General features: G+C 48.0%; 1 protein-coding gene across 1 annotated transcript; it reads right to left on the bottom strand.

Moving 5' to 3' along the window:
* Window positions 1-1766: 1766 nt before the first annotated feature.
* LOC120841252 lies at window positions 1767-5424 on the bottom strand. Its single transcript, XM_040212101.3, has 2 exons — window positions 4455-5424; window positions 1767-2240 (listed from the first exon to the last, which is right to left on the bottom strand). The coding sequence occupies exons 1-2, from the start codon at window positions 5409-5411 to the stop codon at window positions 1767-1769; spliced, it is 1431 nt and encodes a 476-aa protein (XP_040068035.2). The 5' UTR covers window positions 5412-5424.
* Between the last annotated feature and the right edge of the window lie 11963 nt (window positions 5425-17387).

The following is a 17387-nucleotide window of genomic DNA, read 5'->3' as shown; positions in this document are numbered from 1 at the left end:
TGGCCGGCGGAGGAATAAAACGGAACTTTCAGCATTTGGAACGTGTAGGTCTTGATATGATACCACGTGTATAATCTAAAACTGATGGACATATATCTTAATTATCAAAATAAAGGGGAAATTAGTAATGCTCCGAGAGAAGGAGGGCTTTTTTACGACGGTTCTTAAGCTAAAAAAAGGTATAGTTGGAGCAGCCAAGTGGTTGCACTTGCCTTCCAAGTAGTCGCAGTCAGACGACCAGTTGGGCCTAACTGGTTCCGCTTGCCTCCCAAGTGGTTACAGTCAGGAGAACACTTAACCCAACGGGCTACATTTGCCTCCTAAATTGTCTCAGTCAGGAGACCACTTTAGCCCGTGTGGTTCCAACTCGCTTTCAATTGGTCGTAACAATATACCGTATCCGAAATGTAGAGCGACATCTATTAGTTCGCCAAGAACTACGTCCGCCATCTTGGTAGCGGTTAGAAAACAAAACCAAGGACCCGACCAGCAAAGACCCCATTCAAACGAACGACCGAGCTTCCTTCGTGCGAGAAATGCGATGCCAACGCGTTGCTGCGTTTCGCTGCGGATGCAGCGAGAAACCTTCGATTCGGGCTGTACAACACTAGAGTGCACGACACTTGAGCGCCGACATTAGAGCGCCGACAGAAGAGTGCCACGACGTTAGCGCGGCGACACTAGAGCGCCGCGGCGTTAGAGCGCGCGACTCGAAAGCGCGGTGACGTTAGCGCGCGCGGAGGTCGCATCGCATTTTGGAACGGGAAGATTATGGGAAGGCGCTCGCTGCGGGAGCTAGTGAACAGCTGAGAACATGGAGGCGGCCAACCTCGTCGGTGGCGCGGAGAGCGGTCCCGTATCGTCGTATGCAATTTTTTCCCAAAAACAAACGCGAGCTTTTATTGGCATAATAAGTAAGTGGAATGTAGGGGAGCTGCTCGATGAGGGCGGCCCCTGTCCAAGGTTTGCGAAGTACGACTTGCGCGTCCGAAGGGGTCCCAAAGACTTCGGCGCAAGCACGAACAACACCGAGAGCTCCGAGAACTGTAGAGCATTGCATGGTAGCACAGAACGAGCAGCTCCTACCTCGGTGCCGTTCCTGGCCGCGCAGGAGCCTTTCGGACTGGGGGTCCGGTTGGTCCGGTCGCGGCGAAGTTTGGCGCGGCAAAACGCGGAGGGTGCGGAGGCTTCCTCAAAGCAAGCGCACACACGTCGCCTTTGGTCCAGTGTGACCAGGCGGCCCGGCCTCAAGCCCGAAACGCTTGGGTTGTGATGTCTCTTCCGTCTCGTAACGCAGGCAGCACATAAACGTGAAGAAAACGTCAAAAGAACGTTGAAGGCGTCTATAACGTGACGTCGTACAACGTCGAAGGTCTGGACGTTACCTTCCTTCGACGTCGATGAAACTTTTAAATGTCCACGAGAAAAGGTGCACAGAAGGTTGACAAAACGTTCCCAATGACGTTTGTCACACGTCATTGGGAACGTTTTGTGGGCCGTAGCGTCCTCCTTCGACGTTTATGATACGTGTGTTTACGACATCCGGACTACTGTTGTCACTTTGACATCTCGCAGTATGACAGAACCGCGAGGACCAAACAGGCAGGCCGGCTACCAGGGTATGAACGGTTTATTTCGGGCCCGCGTGGAACTATATATAGCGCTCCACGGACCAATGGCAACGCAGTTAATAAAACAAACAAAAGGCGGATAACAGTAAGTCATGCTTCGGTGACTCGGCCGAAGTGATAACAATTCTCCTTCTCTTATAATTGAAGGCGATCAATGGGTTTCCGAGTCCGAGTGGACCGTCGCAGCTGGAACGGCACACAGCTGTCTTCGGGCTCGCTTGAGGTCGTGGCGTCGCCGTACAACTCGTTCGCAGGGCTCTTGGCCGAGGCTGCAGGTACCGCGGCTCGGGCCAACTGGTCAGCAGGGCTCGTGGGAGAGGGTACAGGTACCGCTGAACCGCTGGCAGCTGCGGCTCGGGCCAACTGGTCAGCAGGGCTCCTGGGAGAGGGTGCAGGTACTGCTGAACCGCTGGCGGCGGGTGCCTCGCTGGTTTCCGCCTTGACCTCCCGTAACCGCAGTTGATCGAGATGACGGCGGACGTTGCCTCCGGGAGTAGATACCACAGTCATGCGAGCGCCGTGGTTGCTCTCCACCACCCCGGGCAACCATTTTTCACCTTGCCCGAAGTTCCGGTACCACACGGCAGCATGAGGGCGAATGGTTGGGACCTGTAAGTCAGGCGAGCACACACGTCTTGACGGCACAGCAGTGTCGACGCGCGAGCGTACTTGGAAACCGAGTAAGCGCTCGGCCGGTGATTTCCCGTCCGACAGTGGAGTGCGACGGTAAGACAGCAACACTTTCGCCAACTTCTCTTCCAAATCCCCGGTTGACAACTTGGCTAGGGACTCTTTTACCGTTCTGACCGCCCGCTCTGCCAATCCATTAGATTGTGGGTGATACGGGGCGGTTTTTAAATGCTCCACGTGATTTCGTTCCAGGAACTCGCCAAACTGCTGACTAGTAAACTGAGTCCCGTTGTCTGACACAATCGCACGTGGTAAGCCGAATCGGCTGAACATCTCTCTGAGCTCCCTTATGGTGGCTTCAGTGGTGGCCGAGCGCATTACGCATACTTCGATCCACTTAGTGTGTGAATCCACTACCACCAGCAGCATTTTGTTTTCAATTGGCCCCGCGAAATCAATGTGCAAGCGCGCCCAATTTTCTCCCGTTTCTGGCCAGTTAACAGGCGTGGTTGCTGGAGGCATAGGAGCAGCCTGTGTGCAGTTGTGACAAAGACGAGCCAGTCGTTCTACCTCACCGTCCAATCCGGGCCACCAAAACAACGTCCGGGCTACCCTTTTCATGGCCGTCGCCCCCTGGTGAGCCTCGTGGAGTAGATTGAGCATCTCTTTCTGGGCTGCCCCTGGAATGACGACTCGCTGTCCCCAGTAGAGCAGGTCTTGGACGACAGTCAACTCCTGCCTTCTGCAAAAGTAAGGATGCAGCTCATGCTGTTCTTTGGTTAGAATTTTCGGCCAGCCACGCATTACGAAGCTTTTTACTGTAGTCAGTGTTCTGTCCTCGGCACTGAGCTCTTTTAGCTGCCGTGCCGGCAGGAACGCTTCATCCATGCACTGTATCGCGAACACGTACTCTGGCAGCTCCTCCTCTCGGCTCTCCTCGGTCTGTGGAAGGGGCAATCGGCTGAGGGCGTCCGCGTTCGCGTTGAGTTTCCCGGGGCGAAATTCGATTTTGTACTGGAAGTCGCTGAGTAGAAGGGCCCACCTTTGAATTCTTCCCGATGCCAGCAGAGGTATCGGCCGGTCCTCTCTCAGCAGACCCACCAGGGGTTGGTGGTCGGTGACGAGAACGAACTGTCGACCTAGCAAGTAATCCCTGAACTTGGTCACGGCGAACACCAAGGCGAGTGCCTCTTTCTCTATTTGGGAATAATTTTTTTCTGCTGATGTCAGGCTTCGGGAACGGAAGGCGATCGGTCGGTCGACAGACCCCAATCGGTGCGACAGTACAGCTCCTACTCCTGTTGGCGAGGCATCGCATTCCAGACGGAGTGGTTTACTTGGATCAAAAAAGGTCAACACGGGAGATTTTAGCAATACTGTCTTGGCCTTTTCCACGGAGTCTCGTTGTCTCGGTCCCCATTGCCATACTTTATTTTTTTCTAAGAGCTCGTAAAGCGGTGCCAGCAGGGTAGACATATTTGGCAAAAACCGATGATAATACGTCAACAATCCAATAAAGGCCCGGAGCTCGCTGACGTTCGTAGGGCTTGGGGCCTGTCGGATGGCGTCCAGATTCTTCTCGATGGGGTGAAGCCCTTCCTGGTCCACTCTGTGGCCCAAGTAGCAAATTTCACTTTTCCTAAACGTACACTTCGACTGCCGCAGCCGCACACCCATGTCTTGAAATCGTTGCAGCACTGCCCTTAGATTTTCAGTTCCCGGCTGCTCAGCCACCAACACGTCATCCAAGTACACCTGCACTCCTGGCAGGCCGGCCAGCATGGTTTCCATTTTTCTCTGAAAAATGGCCGGAGCCGATGCAACCCCGAACGGCAACCGGTTGTACTGGAAGAGCCCGCGATGTGTATTAATCACCGCCAGTTTTTTGGAATCTTTGTCTAACGGTACCTGGTTATACGCGTCTCGCAGATCTAACGTACTGTACACTGCCCCACCACGCATCGACGCAAAAATGTCTGCTATGCTGGGCAGAGGGTACTGTTCAGTAGCACAGGCTGCATTCACAGTCAACTTAAAATCTCCGCAAATTCTAACGGATCCATCACTTTTCCGCACAGGAACGATCGGCGCCGCCCATTCTGAATGCGTTATTGGAGACAAAACTCCCGTTTGAACAAGACGGTCTAACTCCTCAGAGACCTTATCTCTCAGAGCGTAAGGAACGGGTCTTGCCTTCATGAATTTCGGGCGAGCTCCTTCCTTCAGGTAGAGATGTACGGGGGGCCCCTCGATGGCTCCTAGACCGGGCTCGAACAGGTCCTGGAAGTCGCTCAGCAGGGATTCCAAATCCTGGTGGTCTCGGTGAGCGGAAACAGAGGCCACTTCTGCGCCAAGCAAGTTCAACTTGTTGATTACATCCCGGCCACAAAGGCTGGGTCCAAGGCAATCCAACACCACCAGGTTTGCAGGAACCGTGCGGCCCTGGAAAGCAACGTCCAGATGCAGCTCTCCTAAGATGGGCAATTTCCCGAGATAACAATTCAGTCTAAGTTCACTTTTTGCAAGGCTAGGCCAGCGGTTTCGGCACTGAAGATACACGTTCCGAGGAATGACGCAGACAGGAGAGCCAGTGTCTATTTCCATGCTGACGTCAATGCCTCCCCAGCAAAGCTTCTTCCTGACTGGTTGAACCAAACAGACCGTTGCAGCTGGCGACTTGATTGCGTACACCGACGAAATGCACAAGTCATCATCTTCTGCTGACGCGTCCGCCAACAACGACGACATCTGTTCCTTATCAGGTTTCCCGCTTCGCTCCCGATACCCCGTAGCTCGACACTTTCTGGCTAGGTGCCCTTGCTTTCCACAGCGAAAACACGTTTTCGTTTTGTGGCCGCAGTTTTCCCCGGTGTGTGATGAACTTCCACAGCGACCACACGCTGCTACCGAAAGGTGCTTCTCCCGCCCGTACACATTTCTTGACGGCTGTTTCACCATTTTGTGTATGGCCCCTTCCTTCGTTTCTGGCCTTTGCATTTGTTCTACTTCGGAATCAGCTGCTTCCGCTGCGGCTGCTACTTCTTCCGCCTCATTCAACGTAAGGTCCCGCCGTGACAGCAACCTTCGCTGGACGTCTCTACTTCTCACACCGCACACAATTCGATCCCGTAGCATCCGGTCAAGGCTCATGCCAAAGTTGCAGTTTTCCGCAATTTTACGGATCTGCACAACGAACTCTCGTACGCTCTCAGTTGGTTGTTGCACGCGGTTGAAAAATTTATAGCTCTCGGCTATTTCATTGCACTTAGGCGCGTAGTGCTGCTCTAGGAATTCCACAGCTTCTTCATACGATAACTCGTTCACCTTTCGCGGGGCACAGCTACCACTTAAGACTTCTATCGTATGCGTGCCGAGTGCCGAAACTAGCAGCGCTCTCTTGGTCTTTCCACTGGCAATAGCATTTCCCTCGAAGTATGCTTCAACGCGTACGATGTAGGAGTCCCACTTATCTCTGCTGTCGTCGAAGGCAGGCACTTGAAAGCTGGTCGGCGTCGCCATTGCCCCCGTCTCGGATCTTGAGCAGCCCTTGCCTCCTGCCCGGCGGAGTTCGGCGCCTCGTCGCCACTGTTGTCACTTTGACATCTCGCAGTATGACAGAACCGCGAGGACCAAACAGGCAGGCCGGCTACCAGGGTATGAACGGTTTATTTCGGGCCCGCGTGGAACTATATATAGCGCTCCACGGACCAATGGCAACGCAGTTAATAAAACAAACAAAAGGCGGATAACAGTAAGTCATGCTTCGGTGACTCGGCCGAAGTGATAACAACTACCAACGATGTTTATAGAACGTCAAGAAACCATTCCAAATCACGTTCTCTAGGCGTTGTGGGGAAGACGTGTCCACCACCACTACCCCCCCCCCCCCCCCCCCCCCCAACTCAAGACCAGAAAAATTTACTTTCTGAGTATTATTGCGAAGGCAAGTTGCTCTCATGCAAGAACGGAGGAAGTAACTAAAACACGGGCCAGGTACGAACTGTATATTTTAGCATTTTCAGACGCGAGATGCACTATGGAGCACCGCCAAACGACATCCCTGGATGTGGCAGCCATAAGTATATAAAACAAACAAATTCACGTCAAGAAATGAACGACGAACGATGTCACGCTGCGCGGAATGTTCCACCGCCTACCTTGCTCTGCTTCTGATTAATCCGCTGACGCGCCTGCTTTACTCACCCCATTGCACGTAGCTGGTGCTCTCGCTGCGTGCACGGGAAAGGTTTCACAAGTGGGATCCCGTCCGCAGGGCGTTCTTGACTGGGATCGTCAGAGGCGTCTGAAGGGCCGTGATCGGAGACTGGGCTTGACGCGCCATTATCTGCATTGCCCTCTTTTTTTCTGGGGGGCGTCATTCATATCCTCACAGGCACCTTGATCCGAGCAGTAATATGATTCAACGTGTGAAGCGTCATGGCCTTGAAAATGGTCCGCGAGCCTTGACTGAACACGACGGTGTTTTGGCGATCACCGACTTCTTCATAGGGGCGACTTGAGCGACTCAGCCTGGGCAGCATTATAAAAGAAATCGAATCGCAGCACCTCCACTGTATGCAGACTAGAAGAAATCGCGGCGACAAGTAGCCTGCCTCGCAGGCCAAATAGACGTGACGGCCGGTCCTAGTGACCGACTTTCGGAAAAAGCTGGACCGGGTTATACCCAGAGCTGTTTTCTCTGGGCCAACGTAGAAATCAGTGAAATGTTTTAAGAACGACTGAGAAAATATACGTGCACTCGGAACGCTAGCAGATTCTTCGTCGTAACTATCTTCCCCCACCTTTCTCTCTCGCCCACTTCTTGCCGATTTTCCCGACGCATCGCATGGGCCAATATGGAGATGCCACCGGCATGTCCTCTGCCTGCCTTTTCCACTCTCCCTCGCGCCGCGTTGACGCCGGCTTTTTTTTTATATTTTCCGACACGTCCCAGGCAGCACACAATATTTGAGCGATATTCGCCTCGGGTGGGGAAAGTCGTGCGAGTATTGCCGATTTTTCTGTTGTATCGTGAAAATTGCACCGATACCATTTTGATTCCGCCGATGTCGACGGAATATCTGTTATATTGCGGCGACGCAACCATGGTATGTATGGTACACGAACCGTGTTTTTCCCTGAGTATCGTTTTTGAATCGGCAATAACTGCGCAGTATTAGGCATTTTCTGCCGATTCGAAAATGATATTGAAAGAAAGCCGGTACCGTTTTGACATGGCCGATGTCCACAGAATATCTGTTATATTGCACCGACGCAAACCCGGTAACGACGATTGGACGATTATTGTTTCTTTTTTTACTCCCAAAAAGATAACTTGGAAGGGGAGAGGAGAGAGACGGGACGACATGAGTGAGAGGGGAGACATAATAAGACGGAGAATGAACACAAACTTCTTAGTTCAACCTCACATGACCACACTCGCTGGAGCCTTGGAAAGCAAACTTGGAAAAGGAGAGGGAGAGACAGTTGTCACGTACCCGTCTTTGGTTAATCCTTCGAAACGGGGCGCTAGGGCCCCACGTACGATCCGGTTAGGTGCACGCGCACGGGTGTATGGGTGTGTGTCCGTGTTTCAAGAAGCGAGAGGCAACAGGCGGTGACTCACGGCAATCGCGACATGCTTCGGAGAATGCGGCATTTTGGACCTGACAATCTGCTGGCCTTCTCCCCCTCACCACGAGCAAGAAAAGAAATACGTTGCCCAAGCAAACGGAAACAGAAACAGGGGAGGGACATTCCAGCAGAGCCTCCGATTGGAAAGATCTCAAGTTCTCCCTACCTTTTCTGCGGGGGAAATGGACGCCACCGGAGGCGAACGAAAAGGAAGGAAAACGGGTCCAGGGGCTGGGCGTGCGGGACGGTGCGGAGACCAGGAGGCAGATTTTTCCTCGGACGGGACGGCCTGCAGGCAGCGAGACATCGACGGACAGAGGGGATATTCAGGAAAGGATGATTTCTAACGTCGTGGGAACTCGATGCGGCTTCTCCAAGACGACCAGATCTGCGAGTGCTGGCCTGGTAGTTTTTTGTTTTATTTTTTCGCTTGATACTACGCCATATACGTGGATTTGCGGAACAAGTTCTGCTGCGGTTTGAGTGTCATGTGTGGCAACTAGTCAACGATGACCCTGGTCATTATCGATAGACCCCTCTCTCGGCAAAGAGACCTCTTGGAATTCGTGTTGAAATGTTTTCGTGGCGAATAGAGCGGGAGGAATGGATACGATAGACAGGTGAGAAACAACTTATTTACGGGTTTTCTTGGTCATCTAGGACGCAAGCAAAGTGCTGCAGTCGATTTTTTTTTTTAATCTTGTGATAGAATGGAATCTTGTTCTTCGTCGTTATCTGCGGGCTGTCGCGTGGACATTTGTAAAAATGCGCGGTAATATTCTAGTTTTTATTAGAACGTGAATAACAAGTTTGTGATTATTGAAAGTGCGTTGTTGGTGTTTATGTGTATGCTTATATTAATGTTACTTTATTGTCTTTACCGCGTTTATACTACAATCTCAACTGTACTAAGGTAACAGTATTATTGTTTAGAAAATAAGTTTTATTTTATTCTAAGGCAGTTCAAGCCCATAGGAAGAATTAAATTAGTGGACTAAATAGTAAGTTGAGTATCCCTGCCACATAAAAAAATTAATGTATTAGTTCGCAATCTTGAGTAATTTTACGAGCGCCGCAAGCTGATTTGTCCACCCCATAATGCCACTCGATCAAAAATACATTAATTTTGCCATGCGGCCCGGGTATGTTGCAAGAATTCAGTGACTGCACGCGATAACAGACGCTTGAATGATCGTAAATGACACATGTCTAGCTGTGTCCGCGTTGACTGCGTCTACCTGATTTTTAACAATGATCTGTTTTGCTGTGTCCAATCACTGCGTGTCTCGCCATTTTGCCGAAGTATTTCTTTATAAAACATGCATTCCTACAGCAATAATTGCATGAGTTAATGCTTTCGACTTAAAACAATTCGATTGACATACGCGATGCTCGGTGGGTACTCAGGCGACGCTCCAAGTACTTTATGAATATACGGGCGATATCCGGCGGGTACTCCGACAACTCGATGGACCTTGGATTAACACGCGACGTCCGGCCTGCACTCAGCCGACGCTGCTAGTACTCTAGAGATATACTCGGCGTCCGGTTGGTACTCAGCCTGATGGTGGCGGTACTCGAGTGATATTGTGCTGGTATTGCCCCGCTTTTGAAACAATACTGTCTAAACATCGCGTGGATGGGAAGGACCGTATATTCTGAGTATTTGCCAACAATATTGTGTAGATACTCGCCTAATATTCTTGTGCCGCTTGTGGTAGGTGCGGGCTGGACTTGAACGCTTTTAGAGAGCAGCTCTTAGGCGCCTGTTTCCGGCTTGAGCGGCGTCGCCGTCGCCGTCGGCGTAACCGCGCGGTGCATTATGGGTAAGTTTCCCCGCTAAATCTAGCGGAAAAATTTCCCCGCTAAATCTAGCGGAAAAATTTGCCCGCTAAATCTAGCGGAAAAATTTTCGCGCTAAATCTAGCGGAAAAATTTCCCCGCTAAATCTAGCGGAATAATTTCCCCGCTAAATGTGGCGAAAAAATTTCCCCGCTAAATCTAGCGGAAAAATGTCCCTGCTAAATCTAACGGAAAAATTTCCCCGCTAAATCTAGTGGAATAATTTCCCCGCTAAATCTAGCGGAAAAATTTTCCCGCTAAATCTAGCGGAATAATTTATCTTCAGGCCAGGTCACCCCCCGAGGTCACGTGACCCCCTGTGGTCACGTGACACCCTCAGGTCACGTGACACCACCAGGTCACGTGACACCCACGTGACCTTGGCGAGGGGGTCATGTGACCCCTCTAAGGTCGCGTGACCACCCCTCCCCCCCCCCGATAACACGTGCACCTCAGTACCCTTCCCTCCTCCTTCTCAAGAGCTGCGCTCTAATTCGGCGTTACAGGGAGTTGTAAACGGCTTTCATTTTTTGGACCGTCATCTGGGCCATTCAACGGTTGGCATCATGAGTGCCAATCTACACAAACTGTTGACAGCATGCACCGAATTTCGTCATTGCCGGGCATTTTATTTTTTGGAGCAGTGTTCAGAAATGCGCAAGTGGGCAGTGAAATTGTGCTCCTTTATAGTGTGTGTGCCGGCGTGCAATTTTAGTTGGGGTACGTTATCAGTGCCAAAGAAAGCGAGATCTGTTTGGACAGTCACGTAACAAGTCTGCGCACGGATCTACCGAAAGCGATAATCTGCCGATGTGCTGGAAATTGGTGTTGTAAATGAACTGTGATGTTGATAAGAATTTTGTGGTTGTGCGGAAGTGAGCAAGGGTAACAAAACACGAAGAGAAATTGTCGAACCTTAAAACTGTGCCAGGTGGTCGAGGAGCAGTATGCATGCTCCTAGGAAATGATTCATGCCTGAAATCACCTGGAGAGGGGATAGTGTGGCGACGTGCCTGTGGCGCCTCCCAGGACCCAAGCAAGACGACAACGCGCTTGCAAAAAATCAAGAATAGTACAATTAGATCCGTTCTAGACGCCATGGGTTTCACTTCCATTGGCTTGACTTCGCAAATTAAAACCATAACAATGTTTTTAAACAAATCAAAAGTATAACAGGCACATGTAAAAGAAATTATATTCCCAATAGGCCTTCATATTATTTTTCCCTTCAGTGCACATTAAGTTTTGTATATGCCCTCCCTAGCGGAATCCCATGTGCCATTAATAGAAATTTGAAATAAATCAATTTCTCAAGCTCTCGGAAATTAAGTTTTGCTTCCGGCTTTTGAGCAGTGTCACCTTGATCACAGATGTAAATAAGCTTTTAACAGTGAACGCGTATTATACGTGATTGTGCGGCTAAAGATGGAACTGGAAAAGCTAAAAAAAAGCACAAAACAAAGGTTGTGGCATGATATCGCCAGGGCATCAATGACAGGACAAAAATGGAACGTACTTTAAATATGTCCTCAACGTTGAACAAAACGTGAGTGGTCGACGTTGCCAGTACGTCCTGCATTACGTTTACGACAGTCAGGTGTGAACGTGACGTCACTGAAACGTCACTGACGGGAAAATAATGTAACGTTACTATATGAACTTTATTTTAACGTCGAAGAAACGTGAGTGTTTGACGCTGCTAAAACGTCTTGTCTTGACGTCGTGGCGACGATGTCGACGTAGAAGTTGAAACATGACGTCGCCTGCACGTCACTAACAGGACGATACTGGAACACCATTTATGAACTTCACTTCAACGTCAAAGAAACGTGAGTGTTGGACGTTGCCTGAACGTCGTACATGAACGTTGTGGGAACGTTGACCACGTTTGAGTTGAAATACAACGTCGTCACGTCACTGATAGGACTCTAATGGAATGCTAAATAACGAAGTCACCTCAACATCGAAAAAACGTGATCGAAGTCACGCAGGACATCACGGACGTCAGGGACTTTTTTTCGACGTTTCCACGACGTTTTGTGCTGCCTGGGAACTTTTTCCACAGCACCGGAGACAGCGGGCGCGATCTATACCTTCACCGAACGCGTCGAAAGCGTCCAGTGCGATGCACCGGAAAACGTGGTGCGACTGGTGCCGGAACTGCATAACTTCGTGCTTTGACACGGCATGGCACCACCTTCGTGTATTTATTTACTTATTTATTTAGTACATTCTGCGGACCTTTTGTGGTCTAAGCAGGGCGGGCGGTAAACATAAATAACGCTACAAAAAGCATTGGTTGCACATAAAACAAGAAAACAATGGTGGAAAACCTGCAGCACAGTAATACACGATATACAAAATATACATATATAAAAATCTAGTAAATCACAAAGTTATAACAATGACCCATCAAAATATACTCGGTGCGCATTCACGTAAACGTTGCCGCGTCGGCTTCGTTCGAAGAACGAGTGAAGTCGATGCGCTGAAGTCGCTTTCCTGTAAACGAGGCCATATCTGCGGTGCTTGCACTCGTCGCGACTGTTGATGACTCTGCACCGCGCCACCAACCCGAACTGCTAAAGCGCCGTTACCTGCAACCGAGTAGGAACAAGACTCTTCGCGCGTATGCACCGTTTCTCCGCTTGTCGGTCGCCATGTTCGCTTTTTTTCTTTCGGCTTTGGCTCCGATACGGAATTGGCCAAAACTCAGACTCCTTCAAAAGATCGCTCCTCCTCGAAGGTCAGACGTCAGAGCGAAGTCAAGCAGACATTGGCGGCGTCCGCGTTTCTCCTTCGGGTAATTGACAGGCCTCAGTGAGGTTTCAGCGAATAATTGCTCCAGAAGCGAGGACCACGCGCCACTTATTTCGAAGGAGTGCCACTTTTTCGGTCGAGGTCAGAGGGGGAATTTGTTTCCCGAAACCTAGTTTCGGGGCAAGATTCGCCAACAAGGTGCGTCGTGTGAATAGACATTTAGAGCGCCCCTCGCGAGAGCGCAGAATCAGTCTAGCTCGAGTGGCCCGACCTGACCGACCAGTTCTTCGGGCATCGCGTGTTTTATGTAAAAGTTGGCAGGGATGTGTGCCGCAGAATTTAGCAGTGACATTGCGAAATGAGTCGACAAAATGTTTGCATGTGACAAACCAAAATGTGTTACAAAACGCTAACAACAAAAAAAATCTGTAGCGTACATCTTTGCAGAAAAAAAAAGAAACATAAAATATTGCCGGTGACCTAGCCAGTGTCAGCAGCTATGTTTTTCTCTAGTTTTTTTTTTTAACTTTCTCTCTAACGTTTTTTTTAAATAAAAGAACTGATGAAGGCTTCATTAGTTCTTTGATTTATCATATCACAGATTTTTAGGGTAGGTTTTTTTGTATCCGTTAAAAGCCTGGAAAGATCTACATGCGATAAAATTGCGGTCAGCTTTCCTTCGATGAGTTTTTTACAGATACATTTTAGCGATGATCTTTCTTCATTACGGACATCGACGCCAGCATACCATCTAAGCGCATGCCAGGGGTGTCTAAATAGCCACCAAATAGTTCGGAGCCCAAATACATTTCAAGAATAGACAAAATATTGCAAAATGCAAACTGTTTATAGAATATCCGAGAGGCGCACCGCAGCACTGTGAAGAAACCTTAAACTCGCTGCTACACTCAACTGCAAACTTTGCCGGTACCAATATGCCCGAGCCCAGTCCGTTGCCCCCTTTTCTATCCGATCTCAGTAAACAATTGGTTAGAAAGAGTCGTACCCTTTTTATTTTTATTAACGGTATATTTAATGAATCAAAAATCACTAATGCTTCAATCCGACGAGTCACACAATTTTGTTCTGTCTGTGGAGCCGCGGGTAGATCACACATTTTTCGGCGCTTGCTCAAATGAAGTGCGCTCTCGTGTCGCGCGCTCAACTGGTCATGCGCTCTCGTGTCGTGCACTCTAGTGTCAAGCGCGCTACTGTCGCAGCGCCCTCGTGTCGTGCGCTCTAACGTCGGCGCTCTAGTGTCGCGCGCTCTAAAGGCGCTCTCCCCTCTGCAACGCACGAAAAACAATGCCCGGGCACATTTCCCTTAAAACATAAATCTTTTCACAAAAAAAAAAAAAACTTGAGTCGCATGTAACGGCGTGGAGCAGCCTACCGCTAAATAGTACACCTTCATGTTTTTTACCAATGAAAAAAGAATTGAAAGTGTACTAAGAGGTAAAGCGCATGACGGCCTAGTCCTTGTCCACGTTAGGTGATCGGAAGTCAGAAAAAAAAAAGCTTCCGAATTGCAATTAATGCAAAAGCGTCAATGCCTTGCAACTGCTGATAAACCGAAACTCAGATACTTGACGATATTAAGATGACCGCCTGCACAGTGCTGCCAGACCACCAAACAGTTGGTGGTCTGGACGTGACTGAAAGTGGACTGACTGAACTGGACCGAATGTGGTTCCACTGAGGTACATTTTAAGCAACTACTTAAAGACCCACACAACGTCGTTCTTTCGCAAGCAAGGTAATCCTCTTATTGTCTATTTCTTCTAAATTGTAAGGGAAGCTGTGTTGGGAAAATACAAAAGCCGACAAGAAGTGCAGTTGAGAAAACGTGAGTGCAAAGTGTTCCAAGGTAACACTGGGTCACCTCATTATAAAAACAGTGGCATTGGAACAGGGAAAGGAGGTGACCTCAACCCCCCTTTTTAAAGTACTTACGAGAGCACTGATCCAAATAAAGCCATTTCATACATTCATACTAAAAGAGATTGGCGCAGATGACTGTGTATTGTTTAACAAAAATAGGAGGTCGCCCTGGCTATGGTGGACCGCCAACCATACGACACACTGAGTTCTCTCTGCAGCATTTCCGGCACTGCAAAGAAACTTTTGTCGGGTGTTCATACAATATAAGGTTATCATTCCCATGAAGTGTGGCAATATTGTTTAAGGCGGCAATTGAGCATTTTATCCAGGGTGGTACGACAGCTAGCCTTGTCCTCTAGTGTTCATCATGAAGGTGGCACAAATGCTTGTTAGTACGATTCTCATCGACATCAAAACCAGGCAGGGTAGGGATTGCACCCATGATTCCTGGGTTCAGTAGCACGAGCTTTAGAACCCTGGGTCATCTGCTCAGTATCCACCCCAACCCGTTTCGTACCATATAATTGTTGGTTTAGTGGTACTATATTTTGGAACCAAGCAGTGCGAGGGTTAATGAGACCATACGGTGCATGCGAACCTATATGAAGACGGCATGCTTATTTTATCATTCTTTCCGCAAAAGAAAAAAAAAAGCATCTCTTTCTATGCCTGCTTAACTGATCTTATATTCAGCAATATGTTACTTAAAAAAAAGCACCGGATAACATTGAAAAGAATAGTTTCAAAGAAGACATCAAGCACATCCTAGAACAAAGTTTAAGACAAAAGCACCTTCTTCCTGGAGCGTCCTATAAATAGTGCAGTCCTCTCCAAAATGCCTTAATTCAAGCCCTGAACGCACTTTCTGTAGAGCTCGTCAGTGCACATTTACTATGCTATTTCATTGACCGAACCTGAATGTTAGGCAGTCAACTATACCTCTACACAACTGAGGCGATGAGATCACTCAATAAGATAATATTTTGTGGTTGATCATTTTCTAATCCTTCAACCGCGCCAAGACTGTTTTCAGTCAGCACTGACAGCCTGTAGCTTCCCAAACAGTGTTTATAGACATTTACAGGGAAGCTGTAAGTCAACATATTACCTTAACGTTAGGGAGAGAGCTTTGTGCAGGCTATTTAGAATTTTATTATATTGCAAGTGACAGTGCTTTGCCTTGAAGGTTTTCCCTTTCTTTGTGTTTGACAAGAGAATAAAAACATGTCTTTATATGTAGGTCGAACTTTACATGAGAGGGCATTTTTTACTTGTTGATATATGTGAATATCTACTTCTTCAACATTACATCTTGCTCTGGCACAAAAAAGGAGTGCGACATCTGAACTGTCGGGCAGTCAAGAAAAAAAATGAGGACTGTGCAAGGCAATTCCACACGATCGCCGAAAAAATCCACAATAACTTGAGAAAAATATGAAACACTCGATTACATTTAACGATAGCTGGTTGAAATGAAGATTTGCAAACCTGTTTTCCTGATTGCACAAAACAAAACACAAAACACAAAGACCTTAACTCAATTAGGAAGATGAATGCAGCAGCAACAACACTTCTGAAAACAAAACATTAAATTTTGATAGTTATGCACTGCGAAATGTCAGTCACCCAAAAGTAAATTCGCAACTCATAGTGCACTAATTTAGAAAGAGAGAACACCACCTAACTCTACTTAATTAACGATTCACTGCATTGTATGGCACACACCAGTGACGTATACAATGCACAGCAGCAACTATGTTTGCTCGCACTTTATATGGATTCACAGAAGCCCTATATCTCCGCTTCCAACATTTTCTATCCACTCTGTTATAAGGAATAGGGCATAATTTCCGTCTCGAGCTGCTCTGCATGTGGATCCCTTCTGTCAAGCGTCACTGCGTAAGCCGTAAGTTCCGTATAAGCGACCGGAAAACCCAAACATTGTTTGTGATTTCCCAACAATACCTCAGACATCATAAATGCCAAATTTACAACGGCAGCTGTTAATGGTGCGTCCCCCGGCTTCGCAACAACGTGAGCATAATCGAAAATATAGTGACGTCTCATATATCTAACCTCACGTGGCCCTGAGGTGCTTGCTTCGCACAAAAGACATAAAAAACTGAAAGGAGACGAAGTATTGGCGACGTTGTGCTCTAATATAAAGTCAAGGGACGTCGGGACCCTTACAAAAATGTCATATCTGGACTTATATTAAAAAATATAGATATGGACATATAAGGAATTGGGCAGATATGGCCAGATATGCATAATCAAGCCGTATCTGGATGGATATAGTCATATCTGCCTAATTCCTTATATACCCACTTCTGCCCAATTACTTATATAGAATATAGAGACCGCTTTATATGATCCCGTGTTTGGGCCTGGCAAATAGGGTATCTACTCCATATAAAGCAATTTCCATCTGATGCTCCTTCTAGCATCACATGAAAATTATTGCCATGATGCAGGTACCACAGTTTCCAGGTCCAGACATGGGATCATATAATGCATTTCTATGAGTATCCACATAATACACATTTTACTGCTATCCCACACTGCCAAACGTGTGTCTACGTATATATATATCTATAGAATAGGCCACTGACCAATCCTTATTGGTCTGGTTCGGAATCTGTCATTCCGACAAATACGTATGCTACAAATATCGAATGCAGGCAATCGCTAGCTCGGAAACATTGTAACATATCATTCGGCGACGGAAAGTAAGCAGCCCTTTGGCGGGATTGGTTGTCGAGGGTGCAGACCGAGAATATGGTTTGCAAAAAAAGTTTTATTTATAAAAGCGCCAAAACTCTAAACAAGTAGTTCCCCGATTCAAGAAAAAATTATAAGAAACAAAACTGTAATATAGCACGGACAAACATTAAAATAGGCCTTACAGAAATGTCATATCTGGACTTATATTAAAACATACAGATATGGATATGTAAGGAATTGGGCAGATATGGCCAGATATGCAGTCAGGCCATATCTGGACTGATT

The sequence above is a fragment of the Ixodes scapularis genome, unplaced genomic scaffold, assembly GCF_016920785.2.
Source record: "Ixodes scapularis isolate PalLabHiFi unplaced genomic scaffold, ASM1692078v2 PGA_scaffold24__2_contigs__length_7659602, whole genome shotgun sequence".
NCBI lineage: Eukaryota > Metazoa > Arthropoda > Arachnida > Ixodida > Ixodidae > Ixodes > Ixodes scapularis.
Note: the sequence above shows the minus strand (reverse complement) of the source record. Positions and strands in the feature narration are given on the sequence as shown.

Excerpts from the sequence above, each read along its gene's own strand:
- LOC120841252 (XM_040212101.3), bottom strand. The coding sequence starts at position 5,411 with ATGAGCCTTGACCGGATGCTACGGGATCGAATTGTGTGCGGTGTGAGA. Across the intron at positions 2,241-4,454 it reads CTCGCCCGAAATTCATGAAG|GTCCCAACCATTCGCCCTCA; the intron begins GCAAGACCCGTT and ends CCTGACTTACAG.